The sequence below is a fragment of the Camelina sativa genome, chromosome 14, assembly GCF_030686135.1.
Source record: "Camelina sativa cultivar CO46 ecotype springtype chromosome 14, ASM3068613v1".
In the NCBI taxonomy this organism is placed as follows: domain Eukaryota; kingdom Viridiplantae; phylum Streptophyta; class Magnoliopsida; order Brassicales; family Brassicaceae; genus Camelina; species Camelina sativa.
Genome location: NC_141893.1, coordinates 6,224,445 through 6,247,109, shown reverse-complemented (window position 1 = coordinate 6,247,109; position 22,665 = coordinate 6,224,445). Strand labels below are relative to the sequence as shown.

Genomic DNA, 22,665 nt, shown 5'->3' with positions numbered 1-22,665 from the left:
AACAACGTCGCGTGTCGGTCACCACAAGTTTCTCCCAACGGAGAGAATCACCGGTTATTTCCGGTTACTTTTCAATCTCCTCTTCAATTTCTTCCACGTCATTCTCTGTATTCCCCTGTCACAGTCCTTAAAATCTTATTTCGGGTAATACTATAAATACCACGATCGATTCTCTTATCGTGGAGTTCTCAATTTACAAGGAATCTGCAGTATTGTGTGTGTTTGTTTTTTATTTGCCGGAGATGAGAAGCGGCGGCTTGGGAATGATGTCATCTTCGTCGGGGATTTTGTCGTCTTCTTCGGCGGCAGCAATCGTAGCGCTTAATCTAAAGGAGGCTACGAATTGGTGGTCGGATGTGAACGAATCTCCGGTGTGGCAAGATCGTATCTTTCATATCCTCGCTGTTCTTTATGGGATTGTTTCCGTCATTGCTGTGGTACCGTTACTTTGTCCTCTTCTCGTTTTTTTTTTTGAAATGTTTGGTTTGAGATTGGAATTTGGGGAAATGGGTTAATCTGAAAATTGAAAAGATTAGGGATTTCAAGGTTGAATGTGTTGCGGGCTGGTTAAGAAAAGCCCTAAAATTGATTGAAAGTTTCCATTTTTTTTTTGGTTCTAGGTTCAATTGGTAAGAATACAATTGAGGGTTCCTGAATATGGCTGGACGACACAAAAGGTCTTTCATTTTCTCAATTTCCTGGTGAACGGAGGTGTGTTTTCTTGTCTCTCTTGTTACTTTTTTTTTTTAGTTTATCTGTGTATCTTTTTTGTTGATTGCTTCGTCTTCTTCCTTGTAGTTCGAGCTCTAGTTTTTGTCTTCCGACGAGATGCACAGAATATGCAGCCAGAGGTTTGGTGTCTCCATTGTGTCATTGTGATTTAACCTCATTGATTGATGGTGGTCTTTGTGAAATTTCTAAACTTGCAAGTTTTTCTTGATTTTTCTTGTAGATTCTGCAACACATGTTGCTTGACATTCCAAGCCTTGCTTTCTTCACTACATATGCGCTTCTGGTCCTCTTTTGGGCAGAAATTTACTACCAGGTGAAACAATATGTTCTGTATATTCTTTAAAAATTTGTTTCTGGTACATTGTTGTTGATGTTAACTCCATCCCGACAGGCACGTGCTGTATCAACTGATGGACTGAGGCCAAGTTTCTTCACAATTAATGCAGTTGTATACGTAATTCAGGTGAAACTAACTTTCTATTTGGCCTTTCTAGTAACTAATATCTGAGAGATTTGCAAAGTCTTAGAGTTAACCTTGAACTTGGTGGTCTGTGGGCCTGAGCTTGTTATTACAATTCCTTGCTCTCCATCTGTGTCTGATTGATGTGGGCTTCCTCAGCTTTAATCTTTCATGTGAATTTATTAATTCCAGATTGCTCTTTGGTTGGTATTGTGGTGGAAGCCTGTTCACCTTATGGTAATCATTTCTAAGATGTTCTTTGCAGGTATAGCTTGAAGCATAATTCATCTTGTACGTGTATTGATTATATTCGTTTTACGTGCTCTGTGGCTCATCTCTTGTGAATGTATATTGCAGGTGTCTCATTGTTCGCGGCACTTGGCTTTTTACTATATGGAGGAAGGTAAGTGTGTTGCCACTGCATATGCTACACCATGATGGTAGCTCAGTTTACATGCTTGTTACTTGCTGCCACAAATGAGTTGTTGTCATCATTGTGTAAACTAGGATTCCTGCCCTCCTCTGATGGCTGGCTGGCTAGACTTGATCCTTTTAGTGCCATCAGGCTTTATCTATATACCACTACTGTTATGAAAACAAAATTATTATGAAGTTGCCTTGGTTTATCCTATTTTGTGACTATTTCTTTGCAGGCTCTTCCTGATGCTTCAACGATTTCCAGTAGAATCTAAAGGGCGGCGCAAGAAGCTACAAGAGGTGAACATTGGATTTTAAACCAAAGTTACCCCGATCTTCTATTTCCATTCTTGGATTTTAAACCCCTTTTTATGTTGTTATTCGAATTGCAGGTTGGATACGTAACAAGCATATGCTTTACATGTTTCCTCATCAGATGCATCATGGTAAAAGATATACTCATCATACTAATTGATATGAATAGACTGTGTCTTGTTGGTTGAGTTCTCTTTGTTAGTGGTCAATCCCCGAAACGAAAGCTAACCAGAAATTTAATTTCATCATCTTTTAATGGTCTAGATGTGCTTTGATGCGTTTGACGATGCAGCAGATCTCGATGTCTTAGATCACCCAATCCTAAACTTCATATACTATCTGGTAAGCTCTCTCTATACACCTATTGAGATACCATAGATATGCATATATATATATATACACACTACGTGGATCTTACACTCTAAATGTGAAAATCTTTTGAAAATGTCTAAGCAAAAGTGTGTGTCGTGTTAACTTACAGTTGGTGGAGATATTACCTTCGTCTCTGGTCCTCTTTATCCTAAGAAAGCTTCCACCAAAACGCGGTATCACACAGTACAGTCCAATCCACTGAAAATGTTTGACAATCGAAACACTGAGGTAACTACGGTACCTTTTTACTGGATGATACAATAACAAAGAAAAATTTAAGAAACAGCTGAAGAAGAAGGGTCGAAAGATGATCTGTTTTTCTTTTTTCTTTTTTGGGTTTAAACCGGAAGTTAATATCGTGTAGGTACCGGTAAACAGAGGGGTTCTTGTTCCTTTAATAGAAAAATATGTACATTGTAAGGGGGTTGCAGAACAATGTGGTTGTGATTTCTTTCTAACTAATTCGATGTGGTTGATTAGTAAGTAATAGTCTCTCTTGTTTATACAGTTTCAAGGTAGTTTGGTGATATATGGACCTTGACTTGTCATTTCAAATTTCCAATCGAAGTAGTTTTGACTGGTTGGTTTTAATTCTACTGTCTTTTCCCACTTTTGTCTACTGAAAGTTAGGTGAAATTTTCCAAGTACTAATAATGGTGTTCTTGTCTTTCCAAGTACAAAATGTTGTTCAACTGTAAATAAATTTTGCAGAATGTGTATTTAGATCAGTTTGTTGTCATATGAATTGTGAGAGAGAGAGAGAGACAAAGACGCAATCGGCAAAAATAGTGAATTTTAAAACCAGCAAAGAACGTACGAAAAATTGTAGGATAAGAAAGATGTCTTCCTCTTTGGTCGTCCAAAGCACACCACTGGTGTATCAATTAAAAAGCAAAAACCACCGATCCAGCGGAGTCAGAGTCAGAATAATTCGTTTATCGAGGAAATAAACAAACGGTGAGGATAAGAGAAGGAAAACAAACCTTTCACCTTAAGTTACGTGAATCTTCTTCTTTTGTGATTTTTCTGACGGCTCATGTTCTTCACACGAGTAACGTACTATAACTATTTTATTAAATCCTTTTACAAGAAAATATATTAAAAATCGTAACCTTTTCCAACTTTAAAGCTTGTTTTTCTTCTTCTACGTCTGTTTTATCATTTGACCGATACGAGATTACAGAATCACATTTAAATTTATCTTTGACTATATTGAGTGATTTATGTCTTGTTATAGATTTTGGATCAGTTACGTTTGTGTTTTTACACTAAAATATAAAAGTGATCAGAAAAAAGAAAATTCATTTTTTCTTCCTTTGTGTGTGTGTTAGTGGATTCAAAAGCTTGACACGTGCGCAAGATAACATTTTTAAAAACATAATGACGCGCCAAGTCGTTGTCTAAAGTCTAAACTCATCTCAAACTATAACAGCTGTTTCTTTGTTCTTTTATGTTTTTCTCTGCATGAACCCTAAATCCAGTAAAGTAGGACAAACTTTTGAATATTTTGCCATTCAAGGACACTACTTTGAGAGTCCTGCTTCTGAAAAATAATGGCCAAGGACTCACTTCTTCCATTATTTTCACTTGAGGACTCGCTTTTCACCTATATATGTATAAGTCAACATATATCTTCCTTTCTCCTCCCACAACAAACCCTAGCTGCTTTGATTTTCTGGATCTGTGATTCTCCATGACGATTATCTTCGATCGCCACTCAGATCAGAACGGTTCGTTACTCATTTATCTTCTTCTGAGTTTTAGTGTAGGGCTTTCTTCAAGTTTTTAAATTGGGTCCATGTTCTGTTTTGAAATGATCTGGTCATTAGATTCGCATATCATGGATGATCTCATGAGTTTTGGATTCAGTTTCAGTTTTTATTTTGTGGGTTTGTCGGACTGAATTCGGAAAACTTTGATTATGATCATTGAATAGATGCAGGAGATGAGATTGGAGAGAAGAATCAGGGGATTACCAAAGAGGAACAAGAAACAGAGTTGGTGTTAGATGCAGGTTTTGAGGCTCCTCACACCAACTCCTTTGGTCACACCTTCAGGTAAATATCTTTTTTCGAGTCATATTCACACCAGAGAGATTGCAAAATCGAAACTTTATTCGATGTTTTCATATGAAAGGGATTATGATGTTGAGAGTGAGAGGAGAAGAGGTGTTGAGGAATTTTACAGGGTAAATCACATTGGCCAAACAGTTGATTTCGTGAGGAAGATGAGGGACGAATACGGGAAGCTAAACCGAACCGAGATGAGCATTTGGGAATGCTGTGAGCTTCTGAATGAGTTCATCGACGAGAGTGATCCTGATTTGGACGAACCTCAGATTGAGCATTTGCTTCAGACAGCTGAAGCCATCAGAAAAGATTACCCTGATGAAGACTGGCTCCATCTGACCGGTCTTATCCATGGTACTAAATTCTATTTGATGATTCGTTTCGATCGCATTAACAGATGGTTTACCTGTTTAATGATTTTTTTTGTATTGGTGTGTATTGTGTGAATTCAGATCTTGGAAAAGTTCTTCTTCACTCTTCATTTGGTGAGCTTCCTCAGTGGGCTGTTGTTGGTGAGTTTTGTTGTGTTTGGTGAGGATCGTTTTCTTCTATTCTTTCTCGAATGACTAATATCTCTTTTACAGGTGATACATATCCGGTGGGATGTGCGTTTGATGAATCTATTGTTCACCACAAGGTATATAAGATACTTTAACATTGTTTTGAGTTTTAAAACATCTGAAAGTTGATTTCATTGCGGGTTTATTGATGTAGTACTTCAAGGAGAATCAAGACTATGATAACCCGAGTTACAACACCAAGTACGGGATATACACTGAAGGCTGTGGGCTTGATAATGTGTTAATGTCTTGGGGACATGATGATTATATGTATCTCGTAAGTAAATTATAATCTCAACATTTGTTTTCGACTTATACCGGACATGTAAGAATCTCTATTTGACTATAAAAGCTGAATCTCACAGGTTGCAAAAGAGAATCAAACTACATTACCATCAGCCGGTCTTTTCATCATCAGATACCATTCTTTCTACGGTATCTTGAAACACATTCCCATTTACTCACATCTACGGGGTGATATAGATGAGTCATGACTATAAAAGTCACCGGGTTTCTTCATGTTATATGGTTTTGCAGCTCTTCACAAATCAGAAGCATACAAGCATTTGATGAACGATGAAGACACAGAGAACATGAAGTGGCTGAAAGTGTTCAACAAGTATGATCTCTACAGCAAAAGCAAAGTTCGTGTAAACGTGGATGAAGTGAAACCATATTATCTCTCTCTGATCAACAAGGTATATATATATGTACAATTGTATCTTCACATTTGATATGGTCAAATCTAGATGCAAACTTCAGTTTTTCTTGTTCCTAACCGGCTAAATCTATCGCCTTCTGTTGTTTGCAGTATTTTCCGGCAAAGTTGAAGTGGTGAAACTCAGAAGTAGAAAGTTGTCTAATAAAATTGAATGTAACTGTAAACCTAAAGGCAATAATGGACATGCCTTGAAGAATAAAACAGAGTGTTGTTGTTTCGTTTGAGCTAAGTTCCATTTGCAACGGGTGTTTTAGAGATGTGCATTCCGGTTGATAAAATACACATTATAAAGTCAGTGACTAGTAGATATGACAGGGGATGAGTTTAAAACCAGAAGAATCCCAAAAGCAAAATTAAAACTGAAAACGCTATTCTAAAGCGTGGTCATCCTGCAAAAAGGCCTACAGCGAGAAAACCATACCCCAAGCTGTCAACCAAATGGAGCAACTCCAATAAGACCTGCAAAATGAGACGGCAAAAACTTCTCTTAGAAAATAACAATATGACTTCTCTCACTTGCCAATTAAAAAGAAACTACATGAGATGTTTCTTACACTGAATCTGATTCCATAGTACCAATCAATTCCTTGAGTTCTTTACGTCCATTGAAGACTAGAGAGGGTAGTGCGTGGATTGTGGGAGTCCCATCTCTGCCTCTGTAAGCCTTTTAGTACAAAGAAGAAAAACAATCAGAATGTATATTTTCTAATCTGTCAATGAAAGTGAATCATGAACAAATGGTAGACAAGAAACAAAAGAAAAAGAAAAAAGAAAAAAAAACAACGATTGGGCTTATATAACCTTAGCGATAATACTCAAAGGCGTACCGATCTCAAGAAATTCCTCAGAGCAAGTGTGTTTAACAATCTACAAAATTAAGAAAGAAGAAGAAAAAAGAAAAAACACAACATATCATATCATTGCTTCAACCAGAGGTGTTGTTGGAATAAGCTAGCGAAAGACGAATTGCTTTATACCTTGACTTCTTTGCGACGAAGCACCCTTTCGTAAAGTTCATTCAAAGGTTCATCAAACACATTTCTTTTAAAAGTACCATAAAATCCAACTACATTAACCCGGCCAGTATCGTCTTCCTATAAGAGATAGGATAGCAAAACAATCAGGCAGAGTAAAAGTTTTCTAACAAAGAAACATTAAATATATTACCAGAAACCAAGGGACAGTTTTCTGGCTTAGTAGAATCTCTTCGGACTCCGTATTCAATAAACCAGCCTCTTTAAACTCCGTTTTCAATAAACCAGCTTATTTGGAAGACTCCGTTTTAACAACAAGTTCGGCCTAATGAGAGAGTAACAACAAACAACAAATCTTTCTGACTCTCTCTATTAATATTATAATTTCAAAGCAGAGAGAGAGAGAGAGATGTAAAGAAGATACAAGAAAGAATCCAAAAAAAAAAAAACCTTTTTCAGTGAGAGAAACAGCCAAAACGCCACTGCGTTTACACATGAAAGCTTCATTAGATCCGACTTTTCCAGATACAGCGACAAGGAGACTCGATATATCGCTGTTACCAATCAATTCCCCTACAAAAAAAAAAAAAAATCCAATTCATAGGTTTTTTTCGATTCTTGGATTTTGAAAGCTAAAAAAAAAAAAATCTCAAAACCCTACCCAACTCTTGAAGCTCTTTCACGCGGACAGTTCTGTTCAGAATCTGAGCTTGACTGTTGTTGGTCGTCCAGAGAAGAATAATCTTATAAATTACGGGAAAAAAAAAACAAATACTGTAAATAAAAAAATTGAGCAAAGTCGTAACCTTTTACAGTCCGAACTCCTTAAGTAAAGGAAAGCGGCACCACCAGCAGCGCAAACATCGTTTCTACTTTTTTAAATCCAAAATCTGAGTCTTCGAATTTGATAATTCTTTCACACAAAACAAATCAGTAAAAAAAGTCTCGGGCCCTAGGGGATTAGTCTCTGTTCCCACATAGGTCTGGAAATATATCCTGGATTATTAAAAAAATAAACATAATAAATATATTTTTTTAAATAAATAAAAACCCAATAAATTTGAAAAGGTTGTTTTTAATTAATCTCTGTTCGCTTAATAGTCAGACAACGCGAGAAGGACATGAGAATCAACGGTCAACTATGATGACCTTTTCTTTCTCTCGTTCGCTTCATCTTCATGTCATGTGTCTGCTGTAACTGCTCCTCCGAGTCCGGGACCGAGGTATACAGAGTTAAAAAAAGTTGCGATTTTTTTGGAGATTAGATTCACTTTCTCTCTTCCTGTTTTCCGACATGGGTCTTTACTACCATCATCGGTGGGTGATGCTGCTCGTTGCTCTTGTCCTAGAGCTGCTAAGCTGTTTCTGTTAGTTTGTAATTGAGTTTGGTCTTATTAATGGAGTTCTATAATTAAATGAATTAATGTGTCTCTAATTACTGAAGAATAGTGTAGACATTCGGTTGTTATTAGATATGTTCGACATGTCGGTTGTGACAAGTTACCAACGGTTACGACCGTACGACTTATATATAACTGTGGTGTGTTGTAAAACAAAAATGTAACAAGTTTCATGTAAACAAAAATTTAAGTTTTCCTTCTTTGTCTTCTCAAAAAGAGAAGAGACAAAGTCTCTTACTTTCTTTTCTTCTTCCTCTCAATATTCTAACATGGTATCAGAACAATCTCTCTGGTTTGCTCAGTCCTGCACTTGCTAACCTCTCTAGCCTTGCTCAATCTCGATGTCTCTTGGAATAGACTCCTGGTGAACTCCCTGAAGTGTTCAACGAATTGCTCAAGCTCAAGTCTCTCATGGCTCGCTCTAATAGATTCACAGGAGGAATCCCCAAGTCGTTGGCAAATTCACAGACTTTGAACTTGCTTAACTTGGGGAACAATTCATTGAGTGGTCCTTTGCGTCTAAATTGTTCTGTGATGACTAACTTGACCTTACTTGATCTGGGATCCAATAGATTCAATGGCTCTTTGCCTGAAAATCTACCGGCTTGCAGAAACCTGAGGAACGTTGATCTTTCCCAGAACCCCTTCCGCGGCCAGGTGCCTGAGAGCTTCAAGGAGTTTCAAAGCCTTTCTTATTTCTCGCTTTCAAATTGCAGCCTTGTTAACATTTCATCGACACTTCACGTCCTTCAGCACTGCAAGAACCTGACGAATCTGATTCTCACCTTGAATTTTCATGGAGAGATGTTACCTGGTGACCTGAGTCTTCATTTCGAGAACCTGGTGGTACTTGCTATTCCAAACTGTAGGCTTACCGGTCAAATCCCAAGATGGTTGAGTACGAGCACCCATCTACATGTGTTGGATCTATCATGCAACCATTTAACTGGAGCTATCCCGAATTGGTTTGATGGTTTCACCGACCTTTTCTACTTGGATTTGTCGAATAACTCATTCACAGGAAAGATCCCAAAAAGCTTAACCAGGCTCCAGAGGCTCACAACTGAAGATGTCTCATTCCAATACCCATCTCTAGATTTCACATACATGCAGTATAAACAGATGTTCTTGTCCCCTCCAACGCTTGAACTCAGCCAAAACAATCTTTCTGGACCCATATGGCAGGAGTTTGGAAACTTGAAGCAGCTTTATGTATTTAATCTGAATGCCAACAGATTATCGGGACCGATCCCTAGCTCGCTTTCGGAAATGACAAGCCTAGTGGTTCTTGATTTGTCCAATAACCGTATTACTGGTTCAATCCCGAAATCTCTGGAGAAACTGACATTACTGTCCAAGTTCAGTGTCGCTAACAATAGTCTCTCAGGGAAAATCCCTTCTGGTGGTCAATTTCTTACATTTCCTATCTCAAGTTTCGAGGGAAACCATCTATGTGGTGATTACGTGCTTCAATGTCAACTAGAGGCACCAGGCAAGAAGCTACCAAGAACCAGCGAGAGTGACAGTGATAGTGACTTTGCCTTACATTTTTCATATGGAGTGGCTCTTGGGTTTGGTTTATCCTTGGTTGTTTTTGCTTTTCGCCACAAGCTGTTCAGCTTTTAATTTTCACGGCATCAAGGTTCATGTTACATACGTACCACAACCTCAGATCATGAACCAATAGTGATGGTGACTTTGCCTTAAAGTTTTCATATGGAGTGACTTTTGGGTTTCTCTTTTTTTATTTTTTTATTATAGCGACAGAGCTCGATGTCTACTAACGCTTTCGTTTGATGAATCTATTGTTCACCACAAGGTATATAATATATAGATCCTTAATATTTAGTTTGAAATGTTGTTTCGAGTTTTGTAACATCTGAAAGCTGATTTCATTGCGGGTTTCTTGATGTAGTACTTTAAGAAGAATCACGACTATGATAAACCTGAGTTACAACACCAAGTATGGGATACACACCGAAGGCTGTGGGCTTGATAATGCGTTAATGTCTTGGGGACATGATAAGTAAATTGCAAATGTCTTGGGGACATGATAAGTAAATTGCAATCTCAAACAAATGCCAAAATTGTAAACCATATATCACTAGAATATTAGAAAACCGGCCGTGAGTAAAATAAGTTCACTATTGGTAACGGATAAATAGAGTGTCGAAAAGAAAGTTGACAAAATGCGAATTAAAATTTGTGCAAAATGTTATTGGCAAAATACTTGCATGCATATTAATCAATAAATTTATGTGACCCATAAATTTATGTTAATAATTAGTATGCTACTCTCATTGTATCATAATAGATGATTTAGGATTTTCACCAAGATTTTAAAAAATAATAAATATTATATTATTATTAATTATTTTTGTTTTATATTTCTTTTAATACTTATTTACTCATTCTTTTTTTACATTTGTCATTCAAATGTATATCTATATTTAATTATTATTATAAAAGTAAAACCACTAATTAGTTGTTTGATTTTAAAAATAACAATATATTAAATACACTTAAAAAAACATCATTTGTGATACATAAAAAGAACATCAACCTTTATGATACATAAAAACTATTAAATTATAATAACATGACAATTCTACGATATAGAAAATTGTCAATGCTACAACTAGCTTTAATGGGAGTATTGCTTCCAAGTTGAAGTTGGCTTATGTAGTTTACCTCACAGAAAGTGCATATAACATATAAAAAAATCAGAAAACCAGTCACCTTGTAGTCAAAGCTGAACATGGGTTGCCATGTTTGGTCGTTGTTCATGATCTGCAATATAGAAGAAGAGCACTACATCAGCAAAGTAAATACTATAATTTCAGTTGTAACATTTTTTTTTACCTGAGTATACATTGTCATCCTATCTCAGAAATCGTATTTCATTCTTTCAATTAGTATACCATCTAAAGTGTTGTTCCCAATCAACATCAACTGTTTAGAATTTTTATCGTCAATGTTAGAACTTGTATAGTTGGTAACCAATAATATCATATACTACATCAAAAAAAAAAAAAACTTACATTTGGATTAATGGAATTTGCACAAATTCATAACCACCACGTAAATGTTCGATTGTTAGAGATGATCGAGAACGAGGAAAAATCACATCTGGTTCCGACCAATAGCTGGTTACAGCATCAAAACATAGTAAAGAACATGCATAAGAAAGAAACAATCAACTTATATAAATACACTTTTTACTAACCTAAACCTGTGAATGACACCAAAATCCTTGCTCAATTTTTTATCGTCAAAGCGAAAGGGCTCATTCAATTCTTTATGCAAAGACACTCCAAATAGAAATCAAATCAAGTTAAACTAACTAAAAAAATCCAAAATATGGAGGCTAACTACACACTTACACCATACCAAACACACAACTGATATTAATATATCAAACCATTAAGAAAAAAATCCACCCAAATCAAAATGTGATTAAACCATTAACAAAGCACAAACCTAAATTAATACACCCCCGATTCTAGTAACGTTTAATACAGATACCCAAAATGATGCATGTACTTATAACTTAACCTATCCAAAAATCGTATTCCTTATTGCAATTAGTTTGCCAACTAATATGTTGATTCCAATTAACATCAACGGTATAGAAGATTGTCAATGTTAGAATTTGTATTTGGCATTCAACAACAAATACATCATGAAAAAAGCAACTTACACTTGGATTAATGAAATTGCACAAAAGAGGCACTCGTCAAGTCCAGTCTAGTCCATTTGTTTATACTCAAACTCAAATTCTAATATTAAAAAAATATAGGAAAAGTGATCAGTTCATCCACATGTTTTTTTTGTTGAGCGTTCTACATAATAGAGCTTTCCATAGTTTGATTTGAATAAAATTAACATGACAATTAACAAAAACATTTTTAATAAATTAATACTACATATAACCAATAAAAATAATTTAATAAAACCATCAGCCACTTTTAAAAAGAAAAAGAAAAGAAATAAGAAGTTAATTATGAAAGAGAAATTATTTTTTTTGGTATTTTTTCCATCTTTCTTAATTATTAGTAGCATTGATGAAATTCATCAATTCATCAGATTCTTTATTTTCCCAACAAATCTTTTAATTCATCGTAATAGTGTATTTTAAAATACTGTAAAATAGAACAAAATATGCCATCGTAATGTGTACTTTATGCTGCATAAGTATGAAAGTATATTTTGCATAAGTATGAAAGTACACATCATAAGTTATGCTTATGCATGAAAGAATATTTTGCATAGTTCTTTTACGTCGGAGAATGGACAATCATATTATGTTTTAATATAAATACTTGATTTTATTAATTAACGAGGTTATACTAACTCCTGTGATTTCACTCATTAACTATATAGATTGTAAAGGCATCAATTTTGACATTTTGTTTAAAACTCAAGTCTTTATCTTTGATTATTCCTTTTTTGTTGAAATGTCTTAGATTTTTCCATTGTTCAATATTGAATCTTTTGAGTTTTGATGGCAGATAAATTATTTATATGTACACTATATACTTCAGTAGTTATAGTTTTATACTTTTATAGAACAACAAAAACATAAATAAATAAAATAACTGACCCAAAACAAAGTGTATTATATACTGAATCCATGATAGGTTACAAACTAAAAAGATTCCTCCTTTGTATCTTTGCAACACTCCAAGCGTTTCAACAATCTTCAACCAGAAGGCAAGCTAATCCTACGGGCAAAGGGCTGGTGTCTAATTTTTCTCGCTTATGGGTTGTCCCGCTGTATGATTTAGACTTCTTCTTTGATCTTCTATCTAACTCTTCTAGCAATTCTTTCTTATATATTCCACACCATACATGACGAATAAAGCCACAGCAACCCTTCCAAAAATCTTCCCCATCATCATACAAGCCCTGCAAAAAAATAACACAATATTATTCTTTCAGCAAATCTGATTCATCACCTAAGTATATTCTATAAAATGAGTGTTTCTTACTCTGACTTTGACTTCAGTTTATCAACCATACTTTCAAATGAGCCCTCTCCTTTAAAGACCCGAAGAGATCGTCCCTTGGGTCCTTGAATCACGAGATTCCCAGCTTTGTCTTTTACAGCCTACCATATATATATACACAGGCACGAAATCAGATGTAACTTGACTTGCACAGCCCGTGAAAAAAAAAAACAAACAAAAGAAACATGGGGTTCCCATACCTTGCCAACAAAAGTCAAGTAAGTACCAATATTAAGAGCACGCCCATGACAATTATGTTCAAGTACCTAAAGAAAAACAATCACCTTGTTGTTTCAATCCAAGTAAAAAGATGTGTTATATATATATAACAGAGAAAAACAATACAATGAATATACGAAAAGAAACCTTTGTGCCTTGGGGTAAAACAACCCCTTCGAAGAGTTCACTTGCTGGCATATCAAATGGATACCGATTAAAAATACCATGAAATCCAACGGCATCTTCAACTCCCAGTACATTCACCTGATGACCCGTATTATCTTCCTAAATTTGAGAGAGAGAGATAGTAAATAACCAAGGGAAAGGTTAAAATTGCAGGCAGAAAAAAATAGCAAATAAAGGTTTGAATGTTATCTTACTAGATACCAAGGAGTCTCCTCTTGACGTAACAGAAAGTTTAGAGACGTCTTTACCAAACTACCATCTTCTAACTCGATCTTACAATCCACTTTGGCCTGAAGTATATATATATATATATATATATATATATATATATGTTATCAGAAGAGTAAGCACACATGATGCAATATAACACCATCACAAGAGTAAGCACATATGATGCCAAAGGCCAACACATTACAAAAGCAATATTATTATTACCTGTTCCTTCACAAGAACACCCAAGAGACCATTATTCTTGCAGTTAAGGGCCGCTGCAGAACCAACTCTTCCGGATACCACAACAAGGAGACTCGTGGTGTTTTTTGCAAGCAACTCATCATCTGAAAGAAAAAAAAACACAACTGGATCGTATCATCCAAAACCAATACAGATGTAAAAATAACCAAAATTCGAAAAATAGAAACGTACCTAACCGATTTAGATCGCGTACACGGGTAATATTGTCCAAGTAGTCAGCTCTCCTGAGCCATGGCAAACACACAACATTAGTTGATTGATTGATGAAGCGGTGGATATACATTCAGATATCCACAAGGATATAGGGAATGAGAGACTAACCTTCTAATTTTACGGCCGAAGAGATAATATCCTACACCAGTGCATGAAAAAAAAACAGCTACTTCAACCAACAACTAGACAACAAATTTAAAACAAAGAGTTTGCATCAAACGATACAATCTTAAGGAAAAAACCCTAAATTGATCTTCAAAAACACCAAAGTTATTGGGAAACATACACTTTCCATCGAGCGAGGTTGGAGTTGTCTACTTGTCTATGCTTATAAGAATCCAGAGAGAAGAGCAGGGATGGGTCGCCGAGTAAAATCGAGAGGAGAGGAGAGCAGGTCAGCAGGGTTGAAGAACCTCTCTTAATTCTTAAATGACTTAGTTTGTTTTGAAGTGAAATACTAACTTACAAGTGATAGGTTAAGGCCCAACAGAATGAAGCCCAATCCAAAAAACGAAACCCAAGCACGAAGGATGACGTCATCACGGGTCCACGTGGGACACATAAGGAAGGTGTGAACACAGCTTAAGATTATGTTGGCGCCGGTCACGGGAGCGAGGGAACTCCAAAATTCCAAATCATTTGATAATTGATGTATTTTTATAATTAGTTCACTTAGTTATTTAAAACTAAATTCATGCTACAGAAGCATGTGAGTTATAATTTTAACATTTAACCCAAAAAGTATGTGTACTAAATGTTGTAAAAAAATGTTGAATTTTTATTTGTATGAAATTAAAAATTTCTCATCTAAACCTTGTCCTTTATTTCATTTATTCCTTTAATCTTTTATTTATTATTATTCTTTTCTGAAAGAGGGTTTTTTTTTGTTTTGATTCTTTTCCTTCTTTCAACTTCGGTAAACCTTTAGTTTTTTATGCTAAGAGGTATTTTAGTTGTTTGTATAATATATTAGTTATTTTTTGCTCTTCTAAGATTATATGACTTCATATTAGCTTATTACCTTTTTTAGAATATTTTAGTTGTTTTTTGTTAGTTTTGTTATACTGTCCACGTCCATTTTGATCCGTCCAACATTGTCCAATTTGATTTTGGACAAATAGTTGTCTGTGTCTATTAACGTCCAGTCCATTAACAACCATGCCCACTTATGCCCATATTTTTATGGGCTATCCATTAGACAACATATAATAGATTTTGTAAAAGAACTTCTCATAGAACTTCTCTGTATATATAATTTGACTATCATATTAGTTGATATTGATCACCGATTTCATTTATCTTCCGAATTTTCTTCCTTTCAAGACGGGGAGTTTGTCTTCTTTGTTTTCTTTAGTGGGCTCGTTGGAGTTCGTGGACTCTATTTTTGCTTACTACTGTGGCAACAATATCAGACTCAACACAGGTTATCTTGGAGTTTTCTTGAGCTATACGTCTTTAGTGATACGTACGGGAGATTGTAAAAGCCTGATGATGTCAGCTTGCTGATGATTTACCTGCCAATTAGCACATATTCTATATGTAAAATAGCCAAAAGACAATATGGTGTTAAAAAAACATCTTGAGTCTTGACGTTAATAAACGTATGTAGATTTATCTCTAAGAAACTAATTAAATCATTAGAAGTTTGTCCAAGTTGCTGGAGGAACCAATGACCAATAATCGTTTTTCTTGGAATCTTATTTTTTGCTGGTAAAAAGAAACCTTTGCATGATAGGGTAAGGAACAATTTCTAGCATATCGTAAGCTAACAAAACACGCCTTTAAATGGAACAGCCTCTCAAGTCTCTACAGATAATGCTTCCTCATATTCATCATCATCTTCTTAGTCAACACATACAAAGCTTGATGAAACTAACTGTGTGCCAAGGAAGCCGCCATGATTACTCACAATTCACACCAACACATTTGAAACCAACATATGTTCTTCTTTGCTTCCATCACAGTAGCATGTGACGCCCGTTTTCTTTATTTTCCAGTTTCCTCATTTTCTCTCTGTCTTTTTTTTTTTTTCTTTCAATTTTTCTGGTCTTTTACTTGTTCTTGTAGAGTTTCCTTATGGTATCTAGCCACTAATTCACAAAAAGGTGAGTGTTTGGTCATTAGACACTCATGATCTATGAAGCCCGGGGACGGCAGTTCCATGACGTCTCCCGTCTCGGAAACGTTTCAAGTACGAGAACGGCAAAGAAACGGCACAGAAACGTTTCAGAAACGTTTCTATTGTACAATAGGAAACTTAACTTTTTTTCTTCCATTTTCCAATAAAAAAAAAGAAAAATTAACCTTTTAAATATTGTCTAATTAGGGTTTACAAATATCATTGCTCTATATATCTCATCTTTTTGCATTCTTACTGAACGTTGACGTCATTCATCGTAAAACCAAAACACACAAACTTCTATGTTTTTATTTTATTTTTGGTGAAGATAAACTTCTCTGTTTAGTTTTAGGAATGAGTTTCTCAAAGAATAACTTATTTTAATTATTATTTAATATATTATAGTCATGTTTTGTTTCATGAAAATTCTTTATAAGTGACGTTATTTATTTTATTTTACTAATCTATGGATATTTTTATATTTTATATATTATAAAACTGACATATCCCTACCGTACCCGTATCCCTAAAAATTTACTTAGCCGTTTTCCGTTTCCGTCCCCATACCCATATCCCGTATCAGTACCCGTCTCGGTGCAGCATAGCTCATCATATATTAAATGGATTTTTAAGTAATAATATAAACCACCATTAAAGACGATGAAAACCTTTAACAGAGAGATTGAAATTTTCATAATCTACATAAAGAATACCTACCGAAAATGGATGTATCTCTAAAAGTTTGAACTGGAAAGACATTGCGGCTATATATTACGTGTGCCATTGATGATTTGGTTGTTGTAGAGGGAGAAAGGCATCGTGAGACACGACATTAGTCAGTAAGTTAGGGTTCCCTAGGTTAATTTTCTGTGAGAACGGTTTCATTTTCTATCAAATGTATAACATTTTGATCTAAAGCTAAGATGGCTGTATACGTGGCATTGGATGACACAAATTAGAGAATTAAATTTGAGAATATACCTGTTTAAGTGGTGGCATCTTCATAGAGCTTTTCATTTTGCTGACACGGACATGGACGACGCTTTTAGAAGGCTCAAATATAATTGTCCATATTATTAGTTTAGATTTTATCCAATATAACATATACGTATATATTTTTAAAAATAGATGTAACTAGTATTTGATTATATCATATGTCTAATGTTGCTATATAACCTAAATGTTTGAAAAATGAATTAAAATTTTGATTTTTCCAATGATAAATATAGCTTATCCATGGATACTCATCAAATAGGCAAAATGGTAATTAATAACTAAATATTGTATGTCAGCTGCTGACTCGGTATCCGAAAAAATTTGAACTCGAATTTGAATATGAATAGTACTCGAGAAAACCCGAATAACTAACCAATTAATCTATTTTGTGATATCTCATTGATTTTGAGTATTTTCAAATAGTTCGGATAGTTTTATTACCAATAGTTTTGATTTCTGTTATGAATAACTTGGGATTAAGAGTCAAAGAACATACATCTCGAGGAGTATTTAGAGACTTTAGAGTTAACTTTAGACTTTAGAATTAAAAAGATATAAGGCCGACTGTAAAATATATACGCAAAAACAATCCTAAACACAAACATGGTCCCGTAACCAGGAGCGGACCCAGCAAAAAATATTAGTGGGGGCAATTCCTCTTGTAATGGAGTCGAATTCTTTACCTCAAGGAATTTTGAGCAAATTTAAAGTTATCTTTCCACTTAAATAACTTGCTTTAGTTTAAAAAATTTATGTATTTCAATTGCACCACTATCCATAACGTAGGTCCGCCCCTGCCCCTAACCACAACTGTTGCTCCCAAAGTGCCAACGCCACCCAAAGAAAAGTTATTTTACCAAAAGTGTAACATGAATCTGGCAGGGGAAATCATGAAGACCATCTGGGTTGTGGAGGCTTTCACTTCAAAAAGACAAAAAGAAGATGACTCGTTGTGGCGGCTTGTGTGTTAGTCTAAATTAGTCAAGACTATACCACAACCGATTTTGCACTCCCTTCTCTTAGGATCCAGCTGGTTACATGTTTTTAAGAGTTTAAAGTAGTCATAATCAAAAGCACAACAACCTAATACATGCGTCTAAAATTGGCTTGAGCTCTATTGTAGATAGATGTATAGAACATGAAATCAAATCATTCAATTTGTACCTTTATAGGCAGCATAAAATAGAGTCCCTCAACTCATTGTTCTTCGAGGTGCGGCAAAAACACCATTAGAATCGACATTCGCTAAGAACCGACCCTAAATAAAATCAAACCAAGTTATTTAATATTTTATTGCTCGTTTCAAAGCCAATAGGACATGAACAACCATGTACCCGTCTCACATAACAACCATCGCTGCGCAACTACAAACATATCAAAAAGTTTTCAATCACAACCTCCAGTATCAAGCTAAACTGATCACTCTTGGAGACTTTATCTTCATATATAAATAATTATGGTCTAAATATGTCATATTAAATTATAATAATAGTAAAAAGTCATCTAAAAAATGATGCATGCACTTTTAACTTAACCTATCCAAAAATTGTATTCCTTATTGTAATTAGTTTGCCAACTAATATGTTGTTTCCAATTAACATCAACACTATAGAAGATTGTCAATGTTAGAACTTGTATTTGGCATTCATAACAATAAATACATAATGAAATCAACTAACACTTGGATTAATGTTTGCACAAAAGCGGCACTCGTCAAGTCCATTTGTTTATACTTAACCTCAAATTCTAATATTCAAAAAATATAGGAGAACTAATGTCCAGTTCACCCACATGGTTTTTTTTTACGGTTGTATATATTAGAGATTTGCAGAGTTTGATTTGAGTATAATTAACATGACAATTAACCAAAACATTTTTAATAAAATAGTACTATGTAACCAAAAATGAATTTAATAAAATCATCAACCACTTTAAAACGAAAAATAAAGAAATAAGAAGTTAATTATGAAAGAGAAAATAATATAAAAATTCTTTATTTGTATTTTTTCCATTTTTCTTAATTATTAGTAGCATTGATGAACTTCATCAATTCATTAGATTCTTTATTTTTTCCAACAAATCTTTTAATTCATCGTAAGATATGTTAAAATACTGTAAAATAGAGATTACAAAAAGAAAAACTGTAAAATAGAACAAAATATGCCATCATAATGTATACTCTCATACTTATGCTTATGCATGAATGAATTATTTGCATAGTTCTTTTACCTCGGATCATATTATGATTTAATATAAATACTTGATTTAATTAATTAACGAGGTTATACTAACTCGTGTGATTTAACTCATTAACTAAAGATTTTAAAGGGATCAATTTTTGTTTTAAACTCAGTCTTTATCTTTGATTATTCCTTTATCTTTGAATCTTTTAAGTTTTGATGGCAGATATATTATATTTACAGTATATATGAGGATTATATACTTCAGTAGTTATAGACCAACAAAAACATAAATAAATAATTGACTCAAAACAAAGTGTATATAGCATATAGGAAAAGACTTTTTATGTATTGAATTGATCGTCTCTAAATATACTGTAATTTAAGAACAATGATAAACAAACAGTATAATAAATAAGTTAATATATTTCATAGATAAATAGTTAAATACATAGTATGTTGACGGCAATTAAAAAAAGAAATACATATATATATATATTCCGTCGTAAGATAAATAAATATTGTGTGACAAAAATGAAATTAAAAATAATAATAAAAGAAATTAAAAAATAATAAATATAAATATTGTTTGCTTTTAATCTGTTCCAATGCTTCCAATCCCCCAAATTGTCTTTTGTCTCCTTTCCTTTTCGTTTTTAGGGTTTTTTTCTTTTCTTTTCTTCTTCTTCTTCTTCTTCTTCTTCTTTAGCTCTGCTCTCTCTCTCTCTCTCTTCTTCTTCTTCTTCTTCTTCTCAATTTCCCCAAAATAAATTCCTCTGAAAGGTTATAATTTTCACTCTCCCCGAATACGATTTTTCATAAGTATACAATAAGCCGATCTTGGCTTTTTTTTTTTTTAATTTCTTTTTGTTTCTTCTGCATCTCGATACTTGGGTTGGGTGTGAGGCTGATTTCGTTCTAATCTGTTGTTGAAGTCTTTGGCTTGAAAGCAATAATATGGAAGGGCATCCTATACCTCGCACTGTCGAAGAGGTCTTTAGCGACTTTCGTGGCCGTAGAGCTGGTCTCATCAAGGCTCTCTCTACTGGTCAGCTCTCGATCCCTTTCTCTCCTAATACTCTGTTTCCTTCTGCTCTAGAGAAATCTTTTATTTTTTAATTTGTCTAGATTTGCGAGCTTTTATGCTTGTTTGTTTCAATTGGGTTTTCTTCGTTTATTGAGTAAAAAGCTCAAAAGAAAGATTTCAGCTTTGTTCTCCTTTCATGTTCTTGGTTTAATTTAATTTGCTTGGATTTGACGATTCATGTTTTTGTTTTGCAGATGTTCAGAAGTTTTACCATCAGTGTGACCCTGGTGAGTTTTTTTTCTTTTCATTACCCATGTTTTAAGTCTTTGTATAGCTTCGTAACGCATTGATTCCTTGCTTGTTATAGTTGGCTTTCTAGAGTTTTTTTATTTTATTATTATACTAAAGTTAAGATTTTTAAGTGCAAGAGAGTTCCTTTTGGGGTTTGGATTAGGGAAGAATTTGTGATGGAAAATGCATTTTTTTTGTTATAATACTTTAGATATCTTCTTCCTTATTAGATCCCATCTGCAGTAGATTTGTTGTCTTGATCCTTTGTCTAGTTGTCTCCTCTATTAGTAGTTTTACCTTCCTGTCAGAGTTGTTGTCTGTCTGTCTCAACAGTTTTTTTCGTTTCATGGTAACAGATTGAGACTTTAAATGTTTGTGTGTTTCAACATATACGTAACTATGATGGAGCTAGTTTTCTGTGTGACTTTCTCATCTTAGGGTAATTATTTTTTTACTAATGCAGAGAAGGAAAACTTGTGTCTTTATGGACTTCCAAATGAGACATGGGAGGTAAATCTCCCCGTCGAGGAGGTTCCCCCCGAGCTTCCTGAACCAGCTTTAGGCATCAATTTCGCAAGGGATGGTATGCTAGAGAAAGATTGGATATCTTTGGTTGCAGTTCACAGTGATTCGTGGCTTATCTCTGTTGCATTCTACTTTGGTGCACGTTTTGGATTTGGGAAGAATGAGAGGTAAGATTCCTTCTCTGCTCAGTGTTCTATGTTAATTTCCCTTGTACACATGTTTAGTAAAGTTACACAATGATCGTTATGGTAGCTGCAACATTCTAGCATTTATCACCTCATTAACTCTTATTACAATCTCTGGTTCACCTCTAAAATCAAGATATTTTGTTCTGTGAAAAAACTCTGTACAAGTTGAATCATTTACTTCAGTAATTAGAAGTGTATCCAGAAGTGTTGTGAATCACACCAGGCTGAATCAATTTTACTGATTCATATTAAATTCAATGTTTATGTGAGCCTCTAGTTCCTCAAATTTGTAGAACAGTGTTTGTATTCTCTGAGCTTGTAGAGTCAAATCGTTTATTTTTCTTGCCTCATTGTTCTCAGGAAGAGGCTCTTCCAGATGATAAATGATCTCCCAACCATTTTTGAGGTTGTGACTGGCAATGCAAAGCAATCCAAGGATCAATCTGCTAACCACAACAGTAGCAGAAGCAAATCTAGCGGTGCCAAGGTAGAAGCTTCTGTTTACTCCATTCTTTTTTCTTTTCCCTCACAGTCTAGCTATCTCTGTTGGGTTCTTATCTTTATTTACTCCTTTGTTTCCTCATGCAGCCTCGTCATTCTGAATCTCACACTAAGGCTTCAAAGATGTCCCCACCACCAAAAGAAGACGATGAGAGTGAGGAGGAAGATGACGAACAAGGTGCAGTTTGTGGTGCGTGTGGAGATAACTATGGAGGAGATGAGTTCTGGATATGCTGCGATGCTTGTGAGAAATGGTTCCATGGAAAATGTGTGAAGATCACTCCAGCAAAGGCTGAGAACATCAAACATTACAAATGCCCGAGTTGCAGTACCAGCAAGAAAATCAAAGCTTGAAAAGTGACAATAACATTAGATGCTGTGAAAGAGAAGAAAGTGTTCACAGTCGAAGAAAACAACAGAACAAGAGTTTAGCTGTGGGAAGAAGAAGAAACAAAAGGCTTCTGATTGCGTAGTTTTAATGGGATTGAGACAGCTTACAGTTAGTAATGTCTCTTTCTCTTTTTTTTTTTCTTTTTTTTTTGCTGTTAATGTTATGACTAATTTGTCTTATGTTTCTGAGAAAATTCTGTCTTTAAGCACTCTCTACTTTGTGTCAACGAGTTTCTTCTTCCTGGTTAGTTGCTTTACAATTTTACAGTTTTGGCTCCTAAAGCCTAATGAAACTAATTGAGTTGATTACCTCGTAAAACATAACAT

At 34.7% G+C, this 22,665-nt stretch overlaps 4 protein-coding genes and 2 pseudogenes across 9 annotated transcripts; 4 read left to right on the top strand and 2 right to left on the bottom strand.

The window, feature by feature from the left end:
• The first annotated feature begins 85 nt into the window (after nucleotides 1-85).
• On the top strand, nucleotides 86-2,887 carry LOC104740123 (protein TOM THREE HOMOLOG 1). 3 transcript variants are annotated; one of them, XM_087484436.1, is made up of 12 exons: nucleotides 96-437; nucleotides 621-711; nucleotides 799-851; nucleotides 953-1,045; nucleotides 1,124-1,195; nucleotides 1,385-1,457; nucleotides 1,550-1,595; nucleotides 1,846-1,909; nucleotides 2,002-2,055; nucleotides 2,189-2,266; nucleotides 2,406-2,524; nucleotides 2,805-2,887. In XM_087484436.1, exons 1-11 carry the CDS (start codon nucleotides 243-245, stop codon nucleotides 2,496-2,498), a joined length of 912 nt encoding a protein of 303 aa, XP_087340562.1. In that variant the 5' UTR covers nucleotides 96-242; the 3' UTR covers nucleotides 2,499-2,524; nucleotides 2,805-2,887. The 3 variants fall into 3 exon arrangements, with proteins under 3 accessions (XP_010458954.1, XP_087340562.1, XP_087340561.1); XM_087484435.1 differs by lacking the exon at nucleotides 2,805-2,887 and adding an exon at nucleotides 2,661-2,783; XM_010460652.3 differs by lacking the exon at nucleotides 2,805-2,887 and having other exon boundaries at nucleotides 86-437; nucleotides 2,406-2,783.
• An 818-nt stretch (nucleotides 2,888-3,705) lies between these two features.
• LOC104740121 (inositol oxygenase 1) lies at nucleotides 3,706-5,875 on the top strand. 2 transcript variants are annotated; one of them, XM_010460650.3, is made up of 9 exons: nucleotides 3,706-4,026; nucleotides 4,239-4,353; nucleotides 4,433-4,719; nucleotides 4,818-4,877; nucleotides 4,950-5,002; nucleotides 5,080-5,202; nucleotides 5,291-5,360; nucleotides 5,463-5,623; nucleotides 5,737-5,875. In XM_010460650.3, the coding sequence occupies exons 1-9, from the start codon at nucleotides 3,990-3,992 to the stop codon at nucleotides 5,761-5,763; spliced, it is 933 nt and encodes a 310-aa protein (XP_010458952.1). In that variant the 5' UTR covers nucleotides 3,706-3,989; the 3' UTR covers nucleotides 5,764-5,875. The 2 variants fall into 2 exon arrangements, with proteins under 2 accessions (XP_010458952.1, XP_010458951.1); XM_010460649.3 differs by having other exon boundaries at nucleotides 3,778-4,026; nucleotides 4,233-4,353.
• Nucleotides 5,876-5,881: 6 nt separating this feature from the next.
• On the bottom strand, nucleotides 5,882-7,484 carry LOC104740122 (E3 ubiquitin-protein ligase SP1-like). Its single transcript, XM_087485926.1, has 8 exons — nucleotides 7,470-7,484; nucleotides 7,282-7,363; nucleotides 7,071-7,193; nucleotides 6,814-6,908; nucleotides 6,624-6,740; nucleotides 6,448-6,513; nucleotides 6,201-6,310; nucleotides 5,882-6,105 (listed from the first exon to the last, which is right to left on the bottom strand). Exons 1-8 carry the CDS (start codon nucleotides 7,482-7,484, stop codon nucleotides 6,048-6,050), a joined length of 666 nt encoding a protein of 221 aa, XP_087342052.1. The 3' UTR covers nucleotides 5,882-6,047.
• Nucleotides 7,485-8,103: 619 nt separating this feature from the next.
• LOC104743305 (phytosulfokine receptor 1 pseudogene) lies at nucleotides 8,104-9,646 on the top strand (annotated as a pseudogene).
• A 2,916-nt stretch (nucleotides 9,647-12,562) lies between these two features.
• Nucleotides 12,563-14,528, bottom strand: LOC104740120 (E3 ubiquitin-protein ligase SP1-like; annotated as a pseudogene). The gene is made up of 9 exons (XR_015580728.1): nucleotides 14,408-14,528; nucleotides 14,230-14,303; nucleotides 14,080-14,132; nucleotides 13,870-13,991; nucleotides 13,629-13,724; nucleotides 13,396-13,533; nucleotides 13,230-13,295; nucleotides 13,012-13,130; nucleotides 12,563-12,928 (listed from the first exon to the last, which is right to left on the bottom strand). The product of XR_015580728.1 is annotated as an E3 ubiquitin-protein ligase SP1-like (transcript).
• A 5,496-nt stretch (nucleotides 14,529-20,024) lies between these two features.
• LOC104740119 (PHD finger protein ALFIN-LIKE 7) lies at nucleotides 20,025-22,586 on the top strand. 2 transcript variants are annotated; one of them, XM_087485347.1, is made up of 6 exons: nucleotides 20,025-20,199; nucleotides 20,352-20,464; nucleotides 20,698-20,730; nucleotides 21,198-21,426; nucleotides 21,808-21,934; nucleotides 22,036-22,586. In XM_087485347.1, the coding sequence occupies exons 2-6, from the start codon at nucleotides 20,374-20,376 to the stop codon at nucleotides 22,300-22,302; spliced, it is 747 nt and encodes a 248-aa protein (XP_087341473.1). In that variant the 5' UTR covers nucleotides 20,025-20,199; nucleotides 20,352-20,373; the 3' UTR covers nucleotides 22,303-22,586. The 2 variants fall into 2 exon arrangements, with proteins under 2 accessions (XP_087341473.1, XP_019091758.1); XM_019236213.2 differs by lacking the exon at nucleotides 20,025-20,199 and having other exon boundaries at nucleotides 20,238-20,464.
• The last annotated feature ends 79 nt before the right edge of the window (nucleotides 22,587-22,665 follow it).

Excerpts from the sequence above, each read along its gene's own strand:
- LOC104740123 (XM_087484436.1), top strand. The coding sequence starts at position 243 with ATGAGAAGCGGCGGCTTGGGAATGATGTCATCTTCGTCGGGGATTTTG. Across the intron at positions 712-798 it reads CAATTTCCTGGTGAACGGAG|TTCGAGCTCTAGTTTTTGTC; the intron begins GTGTGTTTTCTT and ends TCTTCCTTGTAG. Across the intron at positions 852-952 it reads CACAGAATATGCAGCCAGAG|ATTCTGCAACACATGTTGCT; the intron begins GTTTGGTGTCTC and ends TTTTTCTTGTAG.
- LOC104740121 (XM_010460649.3), top strand. The coding sequence starts at position 3,990 with ATGACGATTATCTTCGATCGCCACTCAGATCAGAACG. Across the intron at positions 4,354-4,432 it reads TCCTTTGGTCACACCTTCAG|GGATTATGATGTTGAGAGTG; the intron begins GTAAATATCTTT and ends TTCATATGAAAG. Across the intron at positions 4,878-4,949 it reads TCCTCAGTGGGCTGTTGTTG|GTGATACATATCCGGTGGGA; the intron begins GTGAGTTTTGTT and ends TCTCTTTTACAG.
- LOC104740122 (XM_087485926.1), bottom strand. Across the intron at positions 7,194-7,281 it reads GAAAGAGCTTCAAGAGTTGG|GGGAATTGATTGGTAACAGC; the intron begins GTAGGGTTTTGA and ends TTTTTTTTGTAG. Across the intron at positions 6,311-6,447 it reads CTTTGAGTATTATCGCTAAG|GCTTACAGAGGCAGAGATGG; the intron begins GTTATATAAGCC and ends TTGTACTAAAAG.
- LOC104740119 (XM_087485347.1), top strand. The coding sequence starts at position 20,374 with ATGGAAGGGCATCCTATACCTCGCACTGTCGAAGAGGTCTTTAGCGAC. Across the intron at positions 21,427-21,807 it reads GGATTTGGGAAGAATGAGAG|GAAGAGGCTCTTCCAGATGA; the intron begins GTAAGATTCCTT and ends CATTGTTCTCAG. Across the intron at positions 21,935-22,035 it reads GCAAATCTAGCGGTGCCAAG|CCTCGTCATTCTGAATCTCA; the intron begins GTAGAAGCTTCT and ends TTCCTCATGCAG.